Genomic DNA, 26,934 nt, shown 5'->3' with positions numbered 1-26,934 from the left:
TTTTTTTTTTTTTTTTTTTTTTTTTTTTGAGACGGAGTCTCGCTCTGCCGCCCAGGCTGGAGTGCAGTGGCCGGATCTCAGCTCACTGCAAGCTCCGCCTCCCGGGTTCACGCCATTCTCCTGCCTCAGCCTCCCGAGTAGCTGGGACTACAGGCGCCCGCCACCTCGCCCGGCTAGTTTTCTGTATTTTTTAGTAGAGACGGGGTTTCACCATGTCGGCCAGGATGGTCTCGATCTCCTGACCTCGTGATCCACCCGTCTCGGCCTCCCAAAGTGCTGGGATTACAGGCTTGAGCCACCGCGCCCGGCCATACTTTTTAATGGCTTTTAAAAGATCAATGAACCATTATTTTAAAAACCATCTGAATACACCTAACAGTCCAAGTTCAACTTATCATTTGCAGTGACTGAACAGAGTTTTCTCTACGCAAGGAGAAATAACGATAGAGAAATTCAAAAATATTAGTGTAGCCTTATTAAAATGTTCCAAACAAACCAACCAACCAGCCGATTATTAAAACTGCGGGGAATAAAAACATACATGAACATCCGTTCTGTCAGCAATCCACTTTGCTAGTTGTTCAGCTGCAAATCCAATTCTTTGGAGGTCAAAAGTATCAGCTCTCTTGGGTCTGCCTTTTGGAGGAAAATGCATGAATGTAGGAGCAGAGTTCATGTTGAGCTGTAAAACATGAGGAAAAAAATACTAAATATAGTATCATCCCCACATTATAGATCATTAATCCAACATTTTATGCTTTTTCTGTAGAAATTTGGGGAAAACAGCATTTATTATGAAAATCCAAGTGGTTTTCCAGAGGTAAATTTCTGTTTTTATTTATCTTAATTCACTACTGGATGAAAAAGAACTTGTAAATTTGACTAAGTTATCTGAATCCTCACATTTAACATATATCATTCATACCATGCATTATATTCTCTATATTTTATAAGTCATTTCATTCTTTTTCCTTTCTTGAATTCTATAATTAGGGTAAAAAAAGTGTCTGAAAGTGCAAAGTAGAAATATAGCAATTTGGTATTACATGAATTATTTCACTTCCTAAGCAGTTATTTTTAAAAAGTACTGGAATTCGTTTTTAAAAAATAAGCATATTATGGAATTAATTTCCAACAAACTACAAGTAGATTGAATTCCCTATTACAAATGTAAAAGACTTTATTTTTTGTGTAATGATGATGACTATGAAAGAGAAACCAACATTTCTGCTCTAAACAAGTTAAATTTACCAGAGAATTAAGAAGAAATCCTCAATAACACTCTTCTTCCGCTCAACTTGTCTATTAACTCAACTGTCTTAAATTGGTTATATTTCAGAAATATTTTCTACAAGTAATTTCTATTCGAAAAGTATACTAAACAGAACACTACCCTAATATAAATGGTGCTTATTTAACAATATAATATCTAAAAACATGTATCAGGTTAATTTGCAGTAAGGAATAAACTACAAATATATATATACGAATAAAATTTCTGTTGCCCAGGAATTACCAAAAAAAGGTTTTATTTATTTAATTTTTTTTTTTTTTTTTTTTTTTTGAGACGGAGTCTGGCTCTGTCGCCCAGGCTGGAGTGCAGTGGCCGGATCTCAGCTCACTGCAAGCTCCGCCTCCCGGGTTCACGCCATTCTCCTGCCTCAGCCTCCCGAGTAGCTGGGACTACAGGCGTCCGCCACCTCGCCCGGCTAGTTTTTTGTATTTTTTTTAGTAGAGATGGGGTTTCACTGTGTTAGCCAGGATGGTCTCGATCTCCTGACCTCGTGATTTGCCTGTCTCGGCCTCCCAAAGTGCTGGGATTACAGGCTTGAGCCACCGCGCCCGGCCACCAAAAAAAGGTTTTAAAATGAAAGGCCAAGAGATTTTTCAGCCCTTGACTTGCAACATAGTTCAGTATTTTCTAATAATGAAAAACAAAAATCAATATATATATATTAGATCACAGTTGACATCAAGCAAACGATACAACAGTAAAAGCTTAGCTCCCCATAACAACGAAGTTTAATAACCAAGGATATAGTCAAGATCAAAACAGGTCTTGCCCTATAAATGAACTGTGGCTACAGCAGTCGTGTTTACAAGACAGCTCCAAATCATTTTATAGAGCTTCACACAACTTAGCACAAACAAGCTGAATACCCAAAATAAATGGCTCTATATCAAAAATTTCTCATTTTTACTACTGCAAATGCAATCAAATTTCCATTACTTACCTCCATGTTATCTACATTAGTACTCTTCAAACACTACTGCTAAAGATTAATAGTTGGTCCATGTCTGCTATGGTTTGAATGTTTGTCCCTGCCAAAACTCATGTTGAAGTCTAATTGCCATTGTAGCAATATTAAGATGTGGGAACTTTAAGAGGTGATTAAGCTATGAGGGCTCCACTCTCATGGGTGGGATTAGTGCTACTGTAAAAGTGCAAGTTGAGCGTCCTCTTGACTCTGTCTCACACTTTCACCTCCTGCCATGTGATGATGCAGCAAGAAGTGCCTTGCAAGATGCTGGTAGTTAAATATTGGACTTTCAGCCTCTAGCACTATGGGAAATAAATTTCTGTTCATTACAATTATCCAGTCTCAGGTATTCCGTTATAATAGTCCAAAATGGACTAGGACAAACGCTGGTCTCAGAGGCACTGGATGCTGCTACAACAAATACCTGAATAGGTGAAAATGGTTTTGGAACCGGATAATGGGTAGAGACTGAAAGAATCTGGAGAAGCATACTAGAAAAAGCCTAGGTTGCTATAAATGGAGCACTAAGGGTGATTCTGGAGTGGGCTCAGAAGAAGAGGGAAGCTGCAGAGAAAGTCTACATCATCTCAGAGATTTAAGTGGTTACGATCAGAATGCTGGTAGGAAATATGGACAGTAAAAGACATTCTGATGAGGTCTCAGGTGGAAATGAGAAACAGGTATTGAAATCTGGAAAAAAAGACCATACTTGTTACAAACTGCAAAGAACTGAGCTGAAGTGTGTCTGTGTCCTAGGACTTTATGGAATGCAGAACTTAACAACAATGAAGGACGATATTTGGCAGAAGAGATATCTAAGCAGCAAAACATTCTGGATGCAGTATGACTTATTTCAAATGCATATAAAATACAAGAAGACAAAAATGATTTAAAGACATACTTTATAATTAAAAGGGAAGCAAAACATAAAGATTTGGAAAACTCCCAGTCTGGGTATGTAAACAATAAAAAACATGTTCAGGAGAGAGTATCAAGAATGTGGCCTAGTACTATTTATAAGGAGATTAGCAGAAATGGAAAGGAAGCCAGGTATTACTCATCAAGACAATGGGACAAAGACCCTGAAGGCATTTCAGAGCTCTTCAGGGGAAGACCTAGGGTATCTACAGGGCCTCAAAGCTCACTGTTCAGAGCCACTTGGGGTGTCCACTCCCTGCATTCTAGTGTAGTTCTCCTCAGCTGCCCTCACCATGGATCAAGTAGGCCCAAGTGTTGCTCAACCCACTACTCTGGAGGGTGCAAGCCATGAGCCTTGGCAGCATCCATAAAGGGCTAGCTCTGCAGGTGCCCAGAATGTAAGAGCTGAGGAGGTATGTCTTCCTTCACCTAGATTTCAAAGGACTTTGCGGAGAGCCCAAGAGCCCTGGTAGAGACCTGTTGCAGAGGCAGAACCATTGTAAAAAATCCCCCTTAGTGGATCTACGGCTGCAGGGCCTCTGCTGAAACCCCAAACTATAGAGCCAAGAGCATGCAACACCAGCCTGGGAGAACTGCTGTGTGGGCTTGGGCCTGGCAAAGCTATAGGGGTCGGGCTTCCCAAGGCCTTGAGGGCTCAACCTTTGCCCCAGTGTGCCCAGATGATGGCAGGTGGAATGAAAAAAAATTAATCTCCAGCTTTAAGATTTAATAGCGTTTTCCCAATCGGGTTTTGGGCTTATTTGGAGCCAGTTACCCCTTTTTTTTTTCTTGCCTATTTCTCCCTTTAGGAAGGGAATGTCTATTCGATTCCTGCTCTACCATTTTATTTTAGAAGTAGATAATTTGTTTGATTTCAGATACACAGCTGGAGGGGAATTTGCCTCAGGATGAATCATGTCCTGAGTCTCATCTGTATCCGATTTTGTTAAGACTTGGGACTTTGGAATTTTGAGTTGCTGCTAGAATGAGTTAAGACTTTTGACAGTATTGGGACAAAATCAATGTATTTTGAGTGTGAGAAACACATGAGTTTGGTGGGGCTAGGGGCAGAATATGATGGTTTGAATGTTGTTTACTCATTGTTTGAATGCAAAACATTCAAACCATCATATTCTGCCTCTGCCCTCCCCACAAACTCCTGTTGAATAAATTAGCCAGTCTAAGGTATTCTGTTGTAGCAGAACAAAAAGAACTAAGACAATGCTTAAGCAGTTAGCCCTTCCAAAGGGATTCCCAGGTCATCTTTTCATCGCTTCTTTCCTTTCTCTTCATTCCTTTACCACAACTTTTAATTATTTCTATAGAACTTAGATTTAACCAACTTATGCAAAAATAAGGTGGTTTTAGGAAGTGGGAACGCTACACACCAGTATTATTGCTAATGTTATGTAATAGTAATAAGAACTATTTAGCATATATTTATGCATCAGGCACAGAGCTAAATAGCTACATATATTAGTGTTAGCAGTGGTGAATCCGTAGGGGTCTGCAGCAACTTAATTCTTGCCTCCTCAAAGGAATCCGAGGGTTATAAAGCAGAGTGAGAGGCTGAGGCAAGTTTTAGAGCAAGAGTGAATGTTTACTTAAAAGTTTTGGTGCAGAAATAGAAAGAAGCGCACTTGGAAGAAGGTCAGGTGGGCAACTTCAAGACATCAAAGTGCACTGTTTGGCCTTTGACTTGGGGTTTCATACACTGACATAACCCCAGGGTTTGTCTCTTCTCCCTTGACTTTTCCTTTTGGGTGGGCTATGTGCCTGCACAGTGGCTTGCCAGCACTTGGGAGGGGCCGTATGCAGTGTGTTTACTGAAGTTGTGCGCATGCTCGTTTGAGGCATTTTTCCCTTACTAGTCGAGTGCTCCCAGAGGCAGGTCGTATAACAGTTAAACGCCACCATTTTGTCTCTTAGTGCGCATGCTTGAGCCTGCTTAAGTCCTAAGATCTCATCAAGAAGCGGCTGATCACCATCTTCAGGTGTTTTCTATCTACTGAGAGATGCCTTTCCTAGCAGCCAGCTGCAACCAATTATTATTTTAGCAAGACAGTTAAACAATCACCTGATCATCAAATGATAGTCACCTGACATCCTGGGGTGAGGGACCCTCTGCTGCCCTGCTCATGTCTGCGTAGCTACCTACTCTAACGCTAACGTCTTATTTTCATCTTCCCAATAGTCTTATGAGAAAGGTAATATTATTTTCCCTCTCTTACAGATGAGTAGAGGCATATAAAAATAAAGTGCTTTACCAAAGGTCATACAGCAATGAAGAAGTAAAGCTGGAAAATGAACTCAGGTTTTCTGACTCTAGACACTTCATTACCAGGATATCATAATACCTTCTGAACTCTACCTCCATTTAATGAAAACTTTTTTTTGAGATGGAGTCTTGCTGTGTCACCCAGCCTGGAGTGCAATGGCACGATCTCGGCTCACTGCAACCTCCACCTCCTAGGTTCAAGCCACTCTCCTGCCTCAACCTCCCCAATAGCTGGGATTACAGACATGCACCACCACACCTGGATAATTTTTGTATTTTTAGTAAAGACGGGGCTCTCACCATGTTTGCCAGGCTTTAACAATATTTTTTTCATAAACCTTTTTTAATAAGTTCATTAGAAGACTGATTTGAAAACACAAGCTCCTGCAATACAGTATAAACATCATACAGATTATAACATATAACATGCATATATAACATATATAAAAATATGTCTCTAATGTATATAGGGGCCGGGTGCGGTGGCTCACGCCTGTAATTCCAGCACTTTGGGAGGCTGAGGAGCCTATTATATATAAATTATATATAAAAATTATATCATATATAGATTATATATAAATTGTATCATACATAAATTATATATAAATTATATCATATAAAAATATGATTTAATAGTCAGTTGGAAAAAAATAAGGTCTGGAGATCGAGACTATCCTGGCTAACACAGTGAAACCCCGTCTCTATTAAATACACAAAAAATTAGCCGGGCATGGTGTCGGGCACCTGTAGTCCCAGCTACTCAGGAGGCTGAGGCAGCAGAATGGCATGAACCCGGGAGGCAGAGCTTGCAGTAAGCCGAGATCGCGCCACTGTACTCCAGCATGGGTGACAGAGCAAGACTCCGTCTCAAAAATAAATAAGTAAATAAAAATAGTATGTCTCTAATGTATATAATAAGTGTTACATGGCCCTGTACATCAGCAGTCTGTCTTACTCCATTCTCCCAGCAGTGGGCTTCCATGTAATGGACGTTCATTAAACTGAACAAAGCACACAGTTACCAGTTCCTTCTTTCTTCCCTGTGCTTCTCCCATTCCATACTTTGTTCATGTTTGTTTCTCTCATGGATACACAAGAGACATCTACAGAAACCATGTAAATACAAAATTATAAAGCTGAAAGTCCCCATCTTCCTCACTCCCCACATGAAAACTATCAGAAAATCCATACTAAGGCCTTATGTGGTAAAACTTCAGAGGTTCTTAAAAATTCATACAATTCAGTCCTTTTTCTTAATTAAAATACCCAATTCCCCAAGGCTACCCACAGCAGAGCACAACATAGACCTATTTCCTAGCTGAGCGTTCCTTCCAACACACCATGTTCATTAACCCACTGGCCTGTCATCAGACACCTAGCCTCAGCCATTCCTATGGGAATCACATATAATTGAAGCTACTTTCCCAGTAAGTCCCCAAAGAGCTAGAAATTACCAAGTTTCTGCACTTGTTATTAATATTATCTTCAGACACCACATTACTGCTGACAGTGCTTTAAAACATCAATTCAGAGACAGTACTTCAGCAAAATATGATTTAATAGTCAGTTGGAAAAAAAAAAGCATTAAAAATATTTTAGTGCTTCTCAACTGAAGCAAAACATATACTTCTCTATTGTTGTAGATTAAAATTCCTCATAAAACTCATTAACTGCTATAACTTTTACTCATTTCTGCATTTTAAAATGAGAACTCTTGTTGCTAACCCAAGGGCTAGATTTTGGGAAAGACAAGGCAGTTCTATAGCAGGATTCCTGCTGAATCAAAATTAACCTGAGGAAATGTTACAATTAAAAACAACTGACTTCAACTCTTATAGGCCAAACTTTAGAATAATTATGTCTAAAGCAAACAAAAGAATTTAATGATTATATATAACCATTTATTTATATTATTATATATCAGCAGCCTACATTCAATACTCAACACAAAGATAACAATATCCCATAAAGTTTTTTTTAAAAAAAATATGAATTAACTGCCAACATTTTAAAGAGAGAAATTTCATATAAAAATTATTATTTAGGTCTTTTCTTGAAAGAGATCTAGCTACATGTGGCCTACATACATGTGACCTACATTTCTTCTACAAAGCTGATGCTGGGCTGCACCTCTCCCACTGAGGTCAAGCACATCCCCTTTCCAATCTGCTGTAGTCCCCACCCACACCATACTGCTTCCTCAACAATGACACCAAGAATCAGATACATGGTGTTTTGGCAGTTTGGTTTCTTACAGTAGTTAAGAAATAAAAGTACTTTTAAAAAGCGAAAAATGAGTGTTTCTGTTAAAGATTTTTCAAAAGACATACCAATAAAGGCATTGTTTTAATAAAAGTAGGAGAAAGCATATTTGTAAAAGTAAATAAGATGTTTAATATGCTAAGTATGTACTTAGTATATTAGGTATCACAACAAAACAAAGATAACATAGTATCAACAAAAATAGCACAACAAAGATACAACGAAACTAAACTAACGCAACTCACTGTCTTCATTTAGTCCACAGGTCTAGTCATGGGCTTCAAGACCGTGCTCTAGCAGTCTTGTTGGACCTAGAAGACTGTTTGCCAATATGACAGAGAGGATTCAAGTATATACTGAATAGCACTTCTATCTGATGAGCTCTAAGGCCAATTATCCTGAGGTTCTATAGAGATCTATCATTTACATGAAATAATATTTGGTTCTTATAGTATTGTAATTATTCTTTATAAGGTTATTTGAAATTACATATTTATATGTTTTATTATGATACTATTATTATTATTAGCTTCCTAATCTGTAAGCTGCTCATAGAGGAGAACTATGTATGTTTTTCTTGCCAAATTTATTGCTCCTATAGAATAGGCACTATAGGAGCAAAACTATTTGCTGAAGGGATGAATATAAAGAAACAACCTAAAAAGGCAAAATAAATTTGGAGGAAATAAGTGAAGAATACTAACAGAAGAAGTGCTGAAGGCAAAAAGAGAGAATTTATTTTATTTAACTAGAAACTGGCAAGAACAAATGATCTGGATGCAAGTAAGTATAAATGTTCACTAATGGTGATTTACAATTAGTAAGAGAGATTCTTCACAGAACTGCATGCTTTTCCATGACCTGGTAAGCATTATGCCAAAGAGTATCACATGTGAGAAAAATTAAATAGGCCAAGATACCCGAAAAGATTAACCCCGGGATGGCAGTAAGTTTTGGATTTTAAATGGATTGATCGCACAGTAAAAACATGTTAAAAATAAATAATAAGCTGCAGGGTAATAGCATGATTAAGGACTAGGGCTCTGGAAGCCAGACAGTTGAGTTCAAATTCTAGTTACACATTACACTAACTTGGTGACCTTGGACAAGCAACAGTCTCTTCACTCCTTATTTCCTCACCTATGAAATGGAGCCAGTAACAACACTTCTCTCACTGTGAAGCTAGATGAATACGTAAGAGGCCCTTAGAACGGTGCCTGGACATAAGCTCTCGATGTCAACAATGATGATGTTACAAGCATGACAACACTGATGATAATGAGAATTCCGGTCTCAAGTCCAACACCTTGCTCTAGCGAGAAGACTGGGTCAATACGCTGATTAGTTTGCTTGGGCTGCTATAACAGAAAATTCCAGAGTAGGTGACTTAAGAGAAATTTATTTTTCACAGTTCTGAAGACTCAAAGTCCAAGAGGAAAGTGCCAGCAGAGTTGGTTTTGGGTGAGGCTCCTCCTCCTGGCCTGTGGCCATCTTCTCACTGTGTTCTAACATGGCCCTTTTCTCTGTGCACATGCACTCCTGCTCCTGATTCCTCATCTCATATGGACACCAGTCCCTTTGGACTAGGGTTCCACCTTTATGATTTCATTTAACCTTAATTACTTCCTTCAAGGCCCTATCTTCAAATACAGTCACGCCAGAAGCTATGGCTTCAACTTATGAATTTGGGGGTATACAATTCAATCCATAACAGAGAGAAAATACTTGTAAATAAATATCTAACCCTCTATATGTAAAATTCTGCCCCATTGGAAAAAATAACAGTTAAGTAAAATTTGCAATGAATTTTATATAAAATGTCACAAATCTGTGCAAAATACTATCTATAATATACTACCACCTATAATTAAATGCCAAAATAAGACTAATGCATGTAAACTGCCACTGCATGCTGAAAAAACACATTTCCTGTATGATGAAAAAGTTAAAATGAATTTATCATAATGGCAAAGACCTGTACAATTATGAAAATCAGTTTAGCCATAATTATGTTAATCACATCACAAAATTTATTATAAATACTTATTGTATTTATTAACGTATTGAATGAATTGTATTTTGTGTGTGTGTGTGTGTGTGTGTGTGAAAAAGTCTTGCTCTATCCCCCACAGGAATGCAGTGGCACAATCTCGGCTCACTGCAACCTCCGCCTCCTGAGTTCAGGCGATGAATGAATTTTATTTTTATGTGCCAAACAAAAATGTATCGACCACAAACACCTATGTTAAATATATGAATAAGATATAACTCTTTTACCTGCTGAAAAACGTCTGTCCCCTCATCATAGTCCACCATACTGAAGAAGAGCTTGTTACAAAACGCAGATGAATAGCGCCAGGAGTTTGCCAGTATTTGATATTCTTCATTAGCTTGCCTGATAAGAACAATGGGTCATAGTAGAAACACATCAGTACTGAAGCATCTACAAAGCAGTTATTAAAACAGACAAGCCGAGGACAAGCACTGGCCAGTTTTTGTATAGACTGCAATCAAAGCATAGTTTTTAAAATGTATTTTTTTTTAAAACGTATTCTGACATGAAAATTACATAAAATTCAAATTCTGATGTTCATACATACAGTTTTATTGCAACATAGCCACATTTATTCATTTACATATTGCTTATGTACTATAAGGGCAAAGTTGTAACAACAACATAGCAACTACATGTACCACAAAGCCTAGCCCTTGAAATAAAAATTTTGCCAACTCTTACTCTAGGGAATAAAAACATTTTGCAGCATTCCCTATACACATGTATCTACCAATAATGTTTAGTAAAATGCAAAGATCAATTTTTAAGAATATTTGCAACTTGGTTTAACAGAAAAACAAAATTCATAAGTAGTTTTAAAATTGAAAATAGCTATACTCCACCTTATTCATTCCATTTATCTAAAAATGCATTTACATTCAAACCAACAGGAAGCAAAGATTTCTCTTTGTAGCTAAACCAGCTGCCACAAACATTCCTTCTCTAAGATGATACTTGCTTCTATTTTGAACACATTTTTATTAGATATTTTCCTAATTTTCCAGATGATAAAACTTTATATTTAGATGTAGGAAGAGAACAGAAACAGAAAAGTGGCATTTATAGGAAGATGTAAATATGGTAATAGAAATAAAAAGCAACAAGTTAGTGCTAAAACATTTTTAAAAAATAAAATTGCTTCTTCAGTATGGTTGACTATTCTCTGGAGTTTATCTCCTTCCCCTCCTCAAAATGAAAGTAAATAAAAAGGTACCATCTAACAATAACAAAAGGACTTGGGGCAGAGTCAGCAGCAGAAAGATTTCCACAAACATCTGAAAAACAGAAAGCTGGCGAAAAGTTTTGAGAGGAAGTTAAACTCTCAAAGGAGATTACAGTGCAATAAGAAGCTAGAAAAACATTAGATTCAGAAGCAGCAGAGTCTGGAGATTTAAAAAAAAAACAAGAAGCTAGAAACAGATGTTTTAATTAAACTTCTTCATACTCAGTAGTAGACCAAACTTCTGCACCCTCCCCAACCAGACCCAATGTTAGCCTTCACCCACTGCCCCCCCAAAAAATCATGTATTTGAGGAAAACCTTATGCGATTTCTTAAAAACTTCTCAAAACAAACAGACTCTAAAAGAACAATCGGAAAACCTTATGCGATTTCTTAAAAACTTCTCAAAACAAATGGACTCTAAAAGAACAATCAGAAAACATTATAAAGAAAGTGGAACTGTAACTAACATACTTAGAAAAATTCTGTCAAAAAAGATATTTGTCAAGAACTGTGCAGGGTCTGAGATTTTACCACATATATAATGCAAGCTAACAAGCTAGCCTGTTACTATTTCATGGATGCTTGCAGAAGACATGAGACTCCTGGGTCAGAGACAAGGGACTTTATTAGTTCATTTTCATTTGCATCAGTTCCCTATCCCCCAAGTCTCAAAGGGTAACACACAGAGTTCTTCATGGACTCCTGTACATACAGGTGACTGTTACAGGGAAACACTGTGTTACAGAGAAACACTAGGTTTAAGGAAAGTACTGTTTTTATGGTAAGTGATAACAAGATGATGCTTTGTTCAGTGGGAGTCATCTTATTCTTTAAGGCTTGTCACTGCACACACAACCCCTAGAATCTGTCAGGCCTTTGTATTGTCGACATACCCAGTGAAACATGCAGACTGCTTTATTCAGCAGTATTCACAGAAGAAAAAATAAAAATAATAAATATATATATATATATATCATATAAAAAAGGAACAAAGATAGTAAAAGAGAGAGCACTTATGCAGATTTCAAATATGACTGTTCAAATAAAACACCAATATTAGACGACAGAGTCGAATAAAATTCACAGAACAAAAACAAAAACGACATATGAGGGAAGGAGAAAGACCTAGAGATATAATCCAATAAGTCCTTTTTCAAACCGGTGTCACAGAAATAGAAGAGAGATGAAACAGAGAAAATGGTATTTCTGTAAACAATACAATTAAAGGAGATTAAATCTTCAAATTAAAATCATTTCCCAGTTCTGAACAAGAGAAATGAGAAAAGAACAACCTGGAGAGACACCGGGATATACCAAAACGCATGGATAAAAAAGAAGATCCTAAAAGTTTTCAGAGAAAAAAATTTCCTCGACAAGGGCAAGCAATGAGATTGGGAATGGATTGATCATTAGCAACACTAGATACCGGCAAATAGAAGAATTTATTCAGAATATTATTTTCTATTTAGAATTGCACGTTGAGACAAATAAATAAATTTGAAATAAACATGTTCACGGAAATGTAAGCAATCTAAAATTTACCCCCACATTCTTAGAAAATTAACTTAAAATATAATTGATAGAAAAGGTAGTATGAATGAGAAACTAAGAAAACTTAATACTATGATAGAGCACTATAAGAGAGGAAAAAGGGCAACTAGAAATGCATTGGGGTAGCATGCGGAGAAGGTATAAAGAAGCTGTAGTCTGTGAAGCTATGATGCAACCAATACAAACTAGAACAGGAATTTTAGACTTCAAGATGAAAAGAATAGATTCTAAGGATAATCATTAGAATCAGAAAGAGCTACAACATATTAAATCTATAGTAAGAAAACTGTATTTATTCCCACAACAGGAAAAATAAAAACAAAAACAAAAAAAATAAGAGACAAGGTCCAAATATGCAGCTTACTAAAATGTATCATAATTTTGATCAACTGATTAGAAAGATTATTTAAATATAATATTTTGTGCAGCTCAGGGGTTATAAACAATGGCGCTACAGAAAAGGAATCATAATAACCTACTACTTTGCCATTGATGCTGTTTATGCAGAAATAATAATGTAAGTGCTGTTTATTCCCTTTTAACTTTCTAAATCAACCTATACAGAGAACACAGATGTAATAATTATGGTTACAGTATGGAATGTACATAATATAAACTACGACAGTATAGAAGGATAGCCAACAGAATTTGGTAGGTAAAAGAGAAGAAGAAGAGGTGATGGGGAAGAATATGCGTGCTAATCTTCATATCACAAATGAGGGAATCAAAAAACATCATCTATAGATAATGAACAAAAAACACAAAGATGTTATTTAGTGTTACAATGATAAATAAAAGAAGAAAAAAAAGCAATGAAAGGTGAGATTAGTTAAATCTTCATCTATCATAACAAGAATGTAAAGATAAGTTTACTGTATAAAATGTTGTTATAAGAATAACATTTAGAGCTATTTTTAAAAAACAACAGAAGAAAAAAATCACAAAGCAGTAACAGTGATCATCTCTGGCCTAGCCTACCTATGTGCAAATCAGATGAGTGCAAGGTCCTCTTTTGTAGTTCTTTTTTATAAACGAGAAGCACATAACATTGTTTTCATTAAAATATTATGTTTTAAGAGGGTTAAATTTGAACAGTACTACAATCTGAAAACTTTTAACATAATACAAGTATTGAATACTAAAATGCAATTAAGAAAAAATTAAAAAATAAAATGTGATAAAGTAATGGGGAGTCAAAGAGCATGAATTCAATTTGCCTTCGAACTCTGTACTCCATATTACTCTACTTTTTCAGATTTCATTTCCCAATAACCAATTTGTAGATTCCAGCCTCTGCTCTAAAATCCAAAAATGTTCCCCACTACCTACGTAATGAAGACAACAGGAAGAATAAAAGAATAAAAGTCAAAATCCTCCACACCTTAACCACAACTTACATAATCTATGTCTTTATAAAAAAAATACCACACTCAAAGAGTCTGTTTCATGAACATACTATGTCCATTCTTAACCACGTGCATGAAAGACTTCACTTAGAATGTCCTCCCTTCTTTCAGAAGTTTGCTCAAAAACTGTCCCTCCTTTGGAAGTCACTTCAAATCTCTAAACCTACAATACTTGTTGATGCAACTATCTGAAACAGAAATTCTCAGCGACTGTGTAGCACTACTGATTTTACGCATAGCTGTTCTTATTATATATTGTCCAATGGCTAGGATCTAGTACAGAAGCTGCATTTAATAAAGGTATAATGATACTGATGATGAATAATACAGTTTCATAACCAGTCACTATATCATAAATACCCTAAAGCTAAGTTTACCACATTAGAATTTCTGAATTCTAGAGAGTCTACTACAACTCATTTAGTCAGATTTATGTCACTGGATAATGTCTCTTTTAAGGCAAATTTCTTTTACTCTAGTTATGGTGTTGAGGGGAAGAAAAAATGAAATTTTAAATCTGTACTATCACAAACATATGTTGTTTGTCAAAGGAATAATGTTCATGATTCAAAGGTTACAGTGACTACATCATCATGTGATATCTTGTTAGTAACGACAATTTCACAACAAATGTAGAATCCAGATCTTAGTCATCAGTGAAACTGATACTCAACATTTTCATATGTGCTGCAATAATAAAGACGTATACCTCACAGTCTCCACCTTTAAGAGGTTAGAGGAAAGAATAGATATGCACTCTAGTACATAAATAAAGTATATATATTTCAAAGAGGAATGCAGATTGTAGGTGCTATATAGCATACAGAGGAGGATGAGATCATAGTGAGCTGGAACAGTTCAACAAAGTATGAATGTAAAAAAAAAAAACTGGAAAATAATGGTGGTATGTCTGGAAGGACTACACTTAGAATAAGCAAGAAAGGCAGGGACAGAAAAGCAAGGTAACAGACACAGTATAAACAAAGACTACCCTGTCTGGAATGCGTATTCTGTGTTCAAGTAATAGAATGTAAGTTTCAGGTTAGACAATAAAGACTGGAAGTGGTAGAAAGATAAATAGGACACTGCTTTTATTCTGTAAATAGTAAACAAGTGTTTCTGAAAGAAGACTATGCAAAATACTATTTCAGAATGCTGTATCTCACAACGTTACGTATGATACATTGGAGGAGAAGAAAATGAAGGTTTGGAAACCACTTTCAATGTTACTATAATGGCCTGGCTGGGAAAACATATGAGGCTATTAAAATATTATGTAAATGAAGACGTAAACTATTTCACATAAATTCTCCACTGCAACCTAGCAGGCCATAGCATCCAGCAACATTTTCTAGACAATATACTTAGGAATAGCTCTGGCTAGAATAAAGAATTCCACAGGAGCCAAAACAAATTACATTTTCTTTTTTTTTTTTTTTTTTTTGAGACGGAGTCTCACTCTGTCGCCCAGGCTGGAGTGCAGTGGCCGGATCTCAGCTCACTGCAAGCTCCACCCTCCCGGGTTCACGCCATTCTCCTGCCTCAGCCTCCCGAGTAGCTGGGACTACAGACGCCCGCCACCTCGCCCGGCTAGTTTTTTGTATTTTTAGTAGAGACAGGGTTTCACCGTGTTAGCCAGGATGGTCTCGATCTCCTGACGTCGTGATCCGCCCGTCTCGGCCTCCCAAAGTGCTGGGATTACAGGCTTGAGCCACCGCGCCCGGCCTACAAATTACATTTTCTTGACTCAAGTACAATGCTTACAGAAAATTTAACACTGACAAGGCAAATGGGGGCTTTTTTCTGCTGTGTGTAATTCAGTAGAAATAGATCACTAAACAGATCTGTATGTCATTTAAAATAAATAAATGAGCCCGAGGAACATGTATTTTAATATTAACGATATCTCTTCAGAGTACAAAAGATTCATTAGAAAAAAAAAAATGTGCCCCAATAACAAAGACCCGGTGCTTACCCCATTCCCTTATGTGCCCTCCATATCCCAACTTCTTAACGTTTAATAGGGGACAGAGAAAACCTAACTAATGACAGATAAAGACATTCAGAGGATCCTTGCTATGTTTCTGTCAGCCTGGACTGATGAGCGAAATGAGACATTACGTGTGCTAACAATAAGCACACTTCTGACCTCACTACCATCTGAAATTGGAAGTTAAAAACCACAAATACTCCAAGCACTTAACTAAAATAACCACATTTCCAACACTATTATCTAAAAAATATTTTGTTGTAGTACTTATAGTAATAGTAAAGGCCTAACTTCACAAATGTAGGGAATGCCGTTAATTCTAATATATACTTATGCAACCTGAAGAGGGCAGTCACGCTGCGTCAAAAGGATACAGGAAGGCTTAAGCAATAACTGCAGGGTACTGTTCTGTTAAATGTGTTATATTAAATCTTCTCCATATTTTATTATGGGGAAAAAAATCACTTAATCTAAATGCTACAATTTTTTATGTTATAATGCTTTTTAAAAGGTTATGTAAAACTAAAAAGAATTATCTCATCTACAGTTCTACATATTTAATATATTTCCCATGATGAATATAATTTTTAAAGAGCTGTTTTAAGAAGCATAGCTTCTCTTTTTAATGTTAATCAAACTTCTTATAGCAGATTCATATGAAAATACCATTGTATGTCTTTATAGTTATATATGTAAAATGAATTGCACTTATGCCATAATAAAACCCCAAATAAAAAAAATTCTACAGACAGTGATATACATAGATCTGGAGTGAGCGAACTCACCTATTACTTAAGGTTCTGGTACCCTGAGAAGAAAAATAAATTGGTAACACCCTGCACAAAGATTTCTAACACAGCTGCTCCTCTGGTTGTGCTATACATACCAGGGCCCAGCTGAATATACTGAAATATATTAAATAGACCCAAGGCCTCTGAAGAGCTGAGAAATCAACAGTTCACTACCATATTGTAACTGACTGAATAATTCACTAGACATAAGATAAAGAGGTTGTGCTTCTTAAAGCTGTTTCCTGTGCATCCATTTTCTTCATCAGACCTAAGTAGATCTTTCCCTGGAAAATAGTAACCTATGTGATCCAAATACATATTTTAAAGCAAAAGTGTATATGAACATAAAATACGTTGAAGTGTATACAATATGCATAGTTAGCACTCGGCTTCTGAAAGTCTAGGGAATTTTAGTTCTCCTTAAAAAAAAACTAACAGTAACATATAAAACCTTAAATGTGGTATGCCAAGAAGAATGTCATACAATAGTAAGGAAATCAATTAACACATTGTTCCTTTAATAAGTTTTCTTACTCTATTAGTCTGTTCTCATGCTGCTACTAAAGACATACCCAAGACAGGGTAATTTATAAAGAAAGAGGTTTAACTGACTCACAGTTCAGCATGGCTGGAGAGGCCTCAGTAAACATGATCATGGCAGAAGGCAAAGGGAAAGCCAGGCACCTTCTTCACATGGCGGCAGGAAGAAGGAGTGCCAAAGAAAGGGGGAAAAGCCCCTTATAAAGCCATCAGGTCATGTGAGAACTCACTATCACGAGAACAACATGGGGGTAACAGCCCCCAGGATTCAATTACCTTCCACTGTGTCCCTCCCACAACACATGGGGATTATGGGAACAATTCAAGGTGACATTTGTATGGGAACACAGCCAAACCATATCATTTATCTAGTATGTATGATCATAATATGTATTTAATATTTGTGCAACTAATGACAGAGAATTAACAAATGAATGAATAAATGGGCGAATTAATTCAATGTCTGGAAGAGGTAAGACATACAGGCCACTGCCTCAAGATACTTCAATCCATTATGGTAACACTTATAATCTTAAATAATAAATACAAAACAACAAAGTTATGTAAACCTTGTTTATGATAACATGCCCAGGAACTATCATGATACTGAAAAAATATCTGTTAAATAAATTCATATATATATATATAGTAAAACCTGAGAAGTCAAAATGAGGAAAGCATTAACTCATACCTTAAATCCTGCAGGACTTCCCAGTAAGTCTATTCTTTAGCTTCATGTGGTAAAGAACAGAATATATGCTGACTTTAAAGACCTTTATTGTAATGAATCAAAAAGGCAGACATAAGATTACAGAAACTGTGTCACAAGAGATGGAGATTATGTCTTTTCTGGTCAACTGAAAGTACTGCCATCACAAGAAACATTCATGGAAGTTTAGTGTGTGCCAGGAATCCTTTCGTGTATTTATACATACTTATCTTCATTTTTTTAACTTTTCTTTCATCAAAATTATTTTTAATAGATTATTTTTAGAGGAGTTTTAGATTCTCAGCAAAACTGAACAAAAGGCATAGAGATTCACATACTTTTTTAAAATAATTGGACTACTATTACTTGGACGACTGATTAACCAGTTAACTGAGTATATGAATTATATATTATATAGAGAGAGATCTATCTTCTGATACTACAAAATTACAAGCAACTTTTCTACCCAGTGATACGGTTCCAGGCATCTCTAATTTTATTAATGAACTGCCAGCCCACCATAGGAATGTCTTACGCTAAACACTGAAGGAATGCTCTTGGACTATTCTTTTCCCCTAGCTTCACTAAGGTATAACTGGTATAGGAAAAAACCCACACGATTAATGTATACAATGGGTACAATTTGGTGAGTGTAGACATAAGTATACACTCAAGTCAAGTTCATAAACATTTCCATCACTTCCAAAAATTTCCTTGTGTCTCTTTCTGTCTGGGTTTGATTTTTGTTAAGGCCTTTAGATACACATAAAAAAACCGTAACACTTTTCACATGACTTCCAAACAATGTAATACTACACTCATTATTATGATGTGGCCAAGTAGAAAGAACACAGATAACACATGAATTCTGAAAATCGGGACTTGTGGACTGGCTTTCCACTTTATAATGTATAAACTTGAGAAAGTCACAAATACTTTGTTTATTTCCCCCTTTTAGCATGACAATACTAGTAATCTCTCTCAAGAGTTCTCATGAGGTTAAAAACATGAGGCATAACAAAGACTCTAGTAAATGGCAAATGGGTATGCAAACCTTGGGGTGTTCAGCATCTAGCTTAAAATTCATTGACTATTTGCATTCGCAGACCTTACTTCTAGTTTCTTCCCCTCTCACTCTCTGCACCAGACCCAAATTTTGTTTAATTTCCTTTCATAAACTAGACTTACTCTTGATACAGGATTTCTGTGAAATTCCTTCCTTCTTCTCAATGCAGCTTTTCTTTTCTTTCCTTTTCTTCTTCTTTTTTTTTTTTTTTTTNTTTTTTTTTTTTTTTTTTTTTTTTTTTTTGAGAGAGAGTCTTGCTCTGTCACCAGGCTAGAGTGCAGTGGCACGATCTTGGCTCACTGCAACCTCCACCTCCTGGGTTCAAGCGATTCTCGTGCCTCAGCCTCTCGAGTAGCTGGGACTACAGGTGCATGCCACCACACCCAGCTAATTTTCTGTATTTTTAGTAGAGACAGGAGTTTCACCATGTTGGCCAGGATGGTCTCAATCTCTTGACCTTATGATCCACCCACCTCGGCCTCCCAAAGTGCTGGGATTACAGGTGTGAGCCACTGCGCCCAGCCTCAACCCAACTTTTTTATAGCTACAGAGCACACATGGCACACTCTGTACACATAGCAAAGAGTTATGTCTAGTAAACGGGAGCAGATAAACATGCCTTATGAATTCCTCGTCTTTCTGTATAACTTAACACTTCAATTATCACTCCCTTAACTAAACTTTTTGAACACACAAATTAACAGGAAAAACCAGGATCCTCTCATAAATCTCTGTGCTTTCCCTTCATGACATTTACGAATTAGACTCTGAGATAATGAGAGCAGCAGCTAGGTCAGTTTGTTTGCCATCATCTCCCCTAGGATCCAGGAGAGTATTTATACATAGTGACTATTCAATAAAAATGGTTCAAAAATATATGCCAGCATTGATATAATATTATCATACTAGTATCCAGTTCCACAGTAAAAACCCACAAGTTTATAAAATAAGGTTTCTTTTTATTTCTAGTTCTACTCAAGATTCTTAAGGGATGGGGGAGGCTTATTCTACAGATCTGAAAAAGTAAATAAAAACTAAAATGAGTATTAAATATATAACTTCTTGCCAAGACCAGGAGAAAACATTTCAGAATTATTAAATGGTTCTGCGTTGGGGGTCCCCAATACCATCACCAGGTTTGGTGATTCACTAAGGGGACTCAGAGGAATCAGCACATGGTCACATTCATGGTTGAGATTTGTTACAGTGAAAGGACACAAAGCAAAATCAGCAGAGGGAAAAGGCACATGGTATAGTCTGAAGTGAACTAGGTAAATTTCCAACAGTGACTCCCTGTCAGGTCACACAGGATCAATTCTATTGTGGCACATGTAAAGTGTTGTCTACCAGAGAGCTTCATTACAGATTCAATGCCCAAGAAGGTTGGTCATATGGATGCCCTCTGTAGAGCAGATGGCAAAATTCCAGAGCCACACAAAAAAAGCAGGTGTTCAGCATTAACCACATTGTTTGTAAACAGTTCAGGGACAGTAAACCACCCTTCTCAGCTAAGGAGTGGTAGAAAATGTCCCAAAATCCATGTTCCCATGACAGGCAAGGGCCAAATTTGGGAGCTCCGCTCCCCTTTCTAAGGATAACAATCTCAGGCCTGCTATGTTAACTCTCTTCTGCATGGGCTCATGATAATCACTATCTTCTGATAAATAAAAAGAATCGTATTTTGTTCATTGTATTACGGTGACAAAGACAACAACCTATCACAAGAAAGGGGCATATCTGAAGTGGTTTTACTTGTATTGACTGGATTGTACTAAGTCATCCTCATGAGTCCAAAAAAAACCCAAAATGATTCTTATGCATCTAAGAGAAATTATTTGAGGACTAAGGTCTGAGACCATGAAAACTAGTAAATCTCATTTAATATGTTAATGACTAATATAAACTGAAATCATGGAAACCAAGGACAAATGCTTAAAAATAATACAAAGATTAATTGCAATTTATGACTTTATTATATATAATTGTTGCAGCTCTAGATATAAAAATGCAGAAAGTTTTATCTTTAATTTAAATGGTTAAGTGCAGCTATCAAGATTATACTTTTAAGTCATTTTTTCATTTATTTCAGTTATAACCTATATAAATAAAGCATTTTTAGAGAAATAAAGCACTGTTTTATATATTTACTCCTGTATCTGTATATCAAGAAACTTTTCAATGAGTTTTTCATCAATATCAAAAAATTCTCATTCATTTCATTCAATAACATCCCACTAAGCACACAGAAAGTCCAAAGCCCTGAATATCACGTGATCTAGCATCAACACATGATCATCAATGAAGCCCTGAACATCACGTGATCTTGTATCTACACATGATCATCATCATCACTGTAATGCTAGTATTTGTCCTTAGCCGGGCACCGTGGCTCACACCCGTAATCCCAGTACTTTGGGATGCAGAGATGGGTGGATCACTTGAGGTCGGGAGGTCGAGACCAGCCTGGCCAACATGGTGAAACCCTGTCTCTACTAAAAATACAAAAATTAGCCAGGTGTGGTAGCACATGTCTGTAATCCCAGCTACTCAGGAGACTGAGGCAGGGGAATCACTTGAAACCAGGTGGCGGAGAGGTTGCAGTGAGCTGAGATCACGCCACTGCACTCCAGCATGGGCAACAGAGTGAGACTCTTGTCTCCAAATTTCCAACAGTGACTCCCTGTCAGGTCACAAAAAAAGAAAACAAATAGTTTGTCCTCAAAGAACTTTCTTTTTTATGGTCAGATTCCAATTTCTCCTACTAAGATTAAAACTGTATGTGAAAATTACTGAGTTCCTGTAGGATAATGATAACAAAGAACTCCAAAAACCACGTAGTTCTCCAAAAAGCATAATCAAAACTACTAATGCCAATACAGTAACTGGGATAAAAAGAATCCTACAGAATATAAATGTAAACGGAAGTGAGGAAATGAACACCTGTAACTTCAGTAATCCATGCAAGAATAGGAAGGTGGAGACTATATGGGGAAAAACGGGTAAGAGAGATCCTAGCAGAGGCGAAATATGGGGGGTTGGGTGGGGTGGGAATCACCCCAAGAAAGAGAGAATCTCATCTGAATTGGAAAACACTGAGAACAGGTCTATATGGTGGGGAAGAACAGTGGCTACTGCGGAACATAAAGGGGCTTGGAAGTATACAGAAACAAACGTGGCAGTCTTAAGAATGCACTGCTTTGTGGGGAGTGGGGGACAACTTAGAAGAAGCTGACATGCATTAGTAGCTTGGCAATACAGTGAAACAGAGAAGTCATGGAAATTAAGGGACCGATGGAAACATACATCATCTCAGAATCAGAATACGCCACTGCAAGGAGGAGGAGAGAGGAAGAAAAAGAGAAGGGAGGAAGAAGTGAGCAGGGGAGAAAAATAAGCCTGCTGAACTCAACCTATTTCACGTTATGAGGAGAAGGCATATTAGAATTAAGAAATCAGTAGGCCACCCAAAAGTCTAGCCATCACCACCCACATGTAAACTATGGTTTCTAGTCTGGTATAAGAAAGAAAAAAAAATTTTTTAAGAAGCAGCAAATGATCAATAGCATCTACACAAGGCTACTACAAAAAGAAATCAGAAAGAATCAAAATTCTTCAACTCATAAAAAATTTCCCTGAAAACAAAATTATGAAGAGAAAACTGAAACAAAATACTCCAAACTAAAGTAAATATCATTAAACAAGCAGTTGAAGACAGAAAATCTCAAATCAGAAATTAAACAACTAGAAATAGAAGGAAATAAAAAAACAGAAAGATGTTACATCACAGTTAGTAAGACTCAGGAAACCAGTATGTTTCAAAAAAGCAAAACAGAATCCATGTAGAAATGATGTCTGCATTACAAAGTCTTCAAAGAAAAATAGAGTTGACTGAAAATAAATAAAGGACATTAAGAATAGGATTAAAAGCAGGTAAGAGAACAAAAACAAAATAAAAGTTTAAGAGGGAATGAGGCAGATTTTAAAAGATTAAACATGGAGAATTAGAGTCCCTGAGGTAGAAAAAACAATGAAAGAGAACTGGTATTTTAAACTACGATACAATAACATTTCTAAAAATAAAGTCCCTATATACATATTGAAGAGTTATTTGCGTTCCTGAAAAAGGCAACCCAGAATAGTCAAATGTAAGACGTAGTATAGCAAAATTATCAGCCTTCAGTGAAAAAATTTAAAATATACTTTGGCCGGCAAGGCAAAAAAACAAATCACATTCAAAGTAAGAAAACTGGATTGGCATCAATATCTCAACAGCACCAAATAAAATTTCTTGGGACTATGTGAACAGACTACAAACACTCAATTTCTCAAGCAGTGAAAGAAAAACTGTTATCTCTTCAGATTTGACCCCCAAAAAGAAGGCCCAACACCTTACTGAACTCTTTAGGTACTGAAATAAGTTAATCTCCCACTGGAGCATTCTTCTTCATCATTTATATAGACCAGCCCACAAATCAGTGTCCTCTGAAAATGAAACAATCCAACAGGCTACACTGCAAATGTCCAATAAACCACACCCTGTATCTTTGGGGACAGACAAACCTAATGACTGCTTCAAACTACAGTCTCCATGACTGATAACTGTGCTGACTAATGCCTATGGCAACATGAGTTGTCTTCCACGTACCGACCCCAATTTGATTTCTGGACAGCACCAGCCTGACATGACCACCAAGTACAAATAAATGCCTAATATCTCTATTTTGGGGTTGGTCTACTGGGATCTGATGACTAAAGTATGAAGCGTCCACCAGTCTTTGCTTGTGGAAATGGTATATTTCAGAGTGCAGCTGACCTGACCATCCTTTTTTTTTTTTTTTTTTTTTGAGACAGAGTTTCGCTCTGTCGCCCAGGCTGGAGTGCAGTGGCACGATCTCGGCTCACTGTAAGCTCCGCCTCCCGGGTTCACGCTATTCTCCCACCTCAGCCTCCCGAGTTGCTGGGACTACAGGCGCCCGCCACCATGCCCGGCTAATTTTTTGTATTTTTAGTAGAGACGGGGTTTCACTGTGTTAGCCAGATGGTCTTGATCTCCTGACCTCGTGATCTGCCCGCATCGGCCTCCCAAAGTGCAACCATCAGTTTTACATTAAAAAACAGCAGCCATCTCTTGTGGGAAACTTTATCCCTAACTCTGCCACCCAACTCAAAGTCAATGGCCCAGTGGAGCCCTCAGTTCACAGAGGTTCCCTAAATGCCTGGGCCTGGGTTACTGATGATTCTGCTAAGTTGAAATCTGATGCTGTCTGATGGGCTGCTGTGGCTATTTCCCTCAGAAACAGCTATGTAACACCAACAGCAGGTGTGGTTGTTCTGCTCAGTGGCAGAACTCAAGGCAGTCAAGTCCTCACAGTCCTGACCAAGACCCACTTTGACAAATCTTCCTACATTTGCACTGACGATTGCCACTGGCCTAACGATATGGTCTGCCGCTTGGAAGACTACAGACTAAGAGATAAAGATACCTCTCTTTGAAACATCAATCTTCTGGACAACAAATCACACAGGCCGAGCTGTCACCAACAGGTCACTTAACGAAGATGCCCACAGTGAGGACCCGTAATCCGATAAGCCATAGGGAATCAAGCTGCTGATTAAACTTACACTTACCAGATCACCACCAGCGCTACCTGGCTCCATTAGTGGAACTTTATGCAGAAGCTGCAATGAATACCAGACTTGAGACTCTTATCAAACAATGGCCTGTTTACCTTGCAGGGCAGGAGCCATGCTAGTGAAGGCATCATACCCAACTGTTCTTAGCAAACTGACTTTAATGAGCCTTTGTCCTTTTCTTGGGGCTACCACTGGCACCTTGCTACTATTAAGACTCTCACTGTGAGAGTACAGTGTATTGGAGTACATTGTGCTAGTTAACTCTAGTCATTCCATTATGAATTTTTAAATTAAAGTATGTCACACTTCTGGCTTTCTAGACTATTTTACAGTCTAATAATACCGTGCCTTTTGCCACAAAAGTCACCAAAACATAAGCCAACAGGTAAAGTATTCAGCAGTCATTCCACATGCCCTAACATCTGCTAGCATCCAGCATTGTGACATGCATTTGAGCCACCTCAAAAATTACCATGAAAACATGTGTGACTCGACTTCCTCTCCTCTTTTTGTCCACACACCTTAACAAGGCAGTCTGGTGACTCAACACATCTATCCCAAGAAAGAGGTCATCTCTTCTTGGCTGCTTCCTAAGAAATAATCAATACAAGAGACATGGGCATTATTCAGATCTATTTTGGAAATTCAAGATTCTGTCCTGACCATTCCCGGGATAATGCTTCCTTTCCCCACTTGACAGCTAGCTACCTTGAGGAAACTCAATCAGTATATCCCCTGGGTGGCAGCCTAGCTTTGAAAAAAAAAAAAAAAGACTTAGGAAATTCAAATTTAATCTGGGTTCAGTCACTGGGTTCTCTTCTTTTACTGACATGCTCTTAGTGAATAAGGATAATGACCACTTGGCTGAGTGTATTACACACTAAGCCCTCCTGCAGTGGCCTACGGAGGCCAAAGTGAAGGATGTAATCAGTCTCTATAAATTTCACTGAAAGGCCCTTGTATCTTTCATACTAAAACTCTCCAGATGAACATCTAATAGTGTCTGTGTGAGCAGGGGATAACTGGAGAAAAGATGAAGTTACAGATACTCAGATGGAGACCCTGATTTTATGAGGGCAAGCAAAAATTCTAGTATGTGAAGATGAAAATTCAGATCCTAGGAGGTAAAGGAGAGGGAGGGATAGTAAAATCTTCTGTCCTTGAGATCCACCTTTGAAGACTTCCTCACATGAAAAAACATACTGGTGCAGCTCTCTGAAACTATCAACTGCTGGATCTGCCATCTTCCACCAGTGGGGTCTGAACTAACTTTGTCATTTTTCTTAATCTTAAGAAGGAATTTATGGAAGTGTTAATGGAAGACCCCGGCTTCCACGCAAAATATCAATTACCCTTTCTCTCATGTTCCTCTCAGCCGCACTCCCATAGCGATAGCTCAGTCTTTCTTAGGAGGGAATAACGGATGGCCTGTTAGTGCCATAGCAATAAGACAGGTTGGACTAACTACTCCCTGCCAGTCTGTCTAGGATTGTGGACACAATGTCTTCATCAAACTGAGCTGGAGGAACCAAAGTCTACCAGCCAGCCAAGAGGCTACATTGAAGGCACTGCCAACCTGCGTTTCTTATGATGAAGCTCCCGTTTGTGAGACCTCAATGATTGTAAGCAAAACTTCACAAGGGCACTACATACACTCCCAGGGCTGGACTTCTCATGCAAAAGTTTAATACTATCTTGTCTTTGCTCCAATACCACACTAGGTATGATGAACTATACCTAGGAACCGGTTATAAGAGACCTTCAAGTGTTTATGGAAGCATATAGCCCTCAGATCACTGTAGAGATCTCTCTAAAATGAGGCTGGCCTTCAGATACCTGGGGGAGCTGTCCCAGAGGGATAACTGACTTGTGTTTATGCATCCCCTGTGGGATGTTTTGTCTATGGTGAAAATCATCCAACAGGTAAAAGGTGGTGTATTAGTTTCGCAGGGTGGCCATAACAAAGTATCACAAACCGAATGGCTAAAACAAAACAAAACCCATAGTTCTGGAGGCTAGAAGTCTAAAATCAAGGTATCAGTAGGGCCATGCTCCCTCTTAAAACTGAAGGGGAGAATCTTTCCTTGCCTCTTCCTAGCTTCTGGTGATGGCTGTCAATACTCGACATTCCCTGGCTTCCAGCTAAATTATTCCATTTCCCCACCTCTGCCATCACAAAGCATTCTCCCTGTGTGTCTATAACAATGTAATAAAATAGAATTTAGTTTAAAAAAAAAAAAAAAGCGCTC

At 37.6% G+C, this 26,934-nt stretch overlaps 1 protein-coding gene across 3 annotated transcripts in view; it reads right to left on the bottom strand.

Annotated features, from left to right (window-relative positions):
* Positions 1-26,934, bottom strand: part of TUSC3 (tumor suppressor candidate 3) — a 209,636-nt gene that overhangs the window by 104,802 nt on the left and 77,900 nt on the right. For all 3 annotated transcript variants that reach the window (XM_025394121.1, XM_025394122.1, XM_025394123.1), the window contains exons 3-4: positions 9,997-10,114; positions 542-682 (exon numbers count right to left, since the gene is read on the bottom strand). In XM_025394121.1, the coding sequence (XP_025249906.1) occupies positions 542-682; positions 9,997-10,114 (259 nt within the window). The remainder of the gene's footprint in view (positions 1-541; positions 683-9,996; positions 10,115-26,934) is intronic.

The sequence above is a fragment of the Theropithecus gelada genome, chromosome 8 (assembly GCF_003255815.1).
Source record: "Theropithecus gelada isolate Dixy chromosome 8, Tgel_1.0, whole genome shotgun sequence".
In the NCBI taxonomy this organism is placed as follows: domain Eukaryota; kingdom Metazoa; phylum Chordata; class Mammalia; order Primates; family Cercopithecidae; genus Theropithecus; species Theropithecus gelada.
This window is presented reverse-complemented; position numbering and strand designations above follow the sequence as displayed.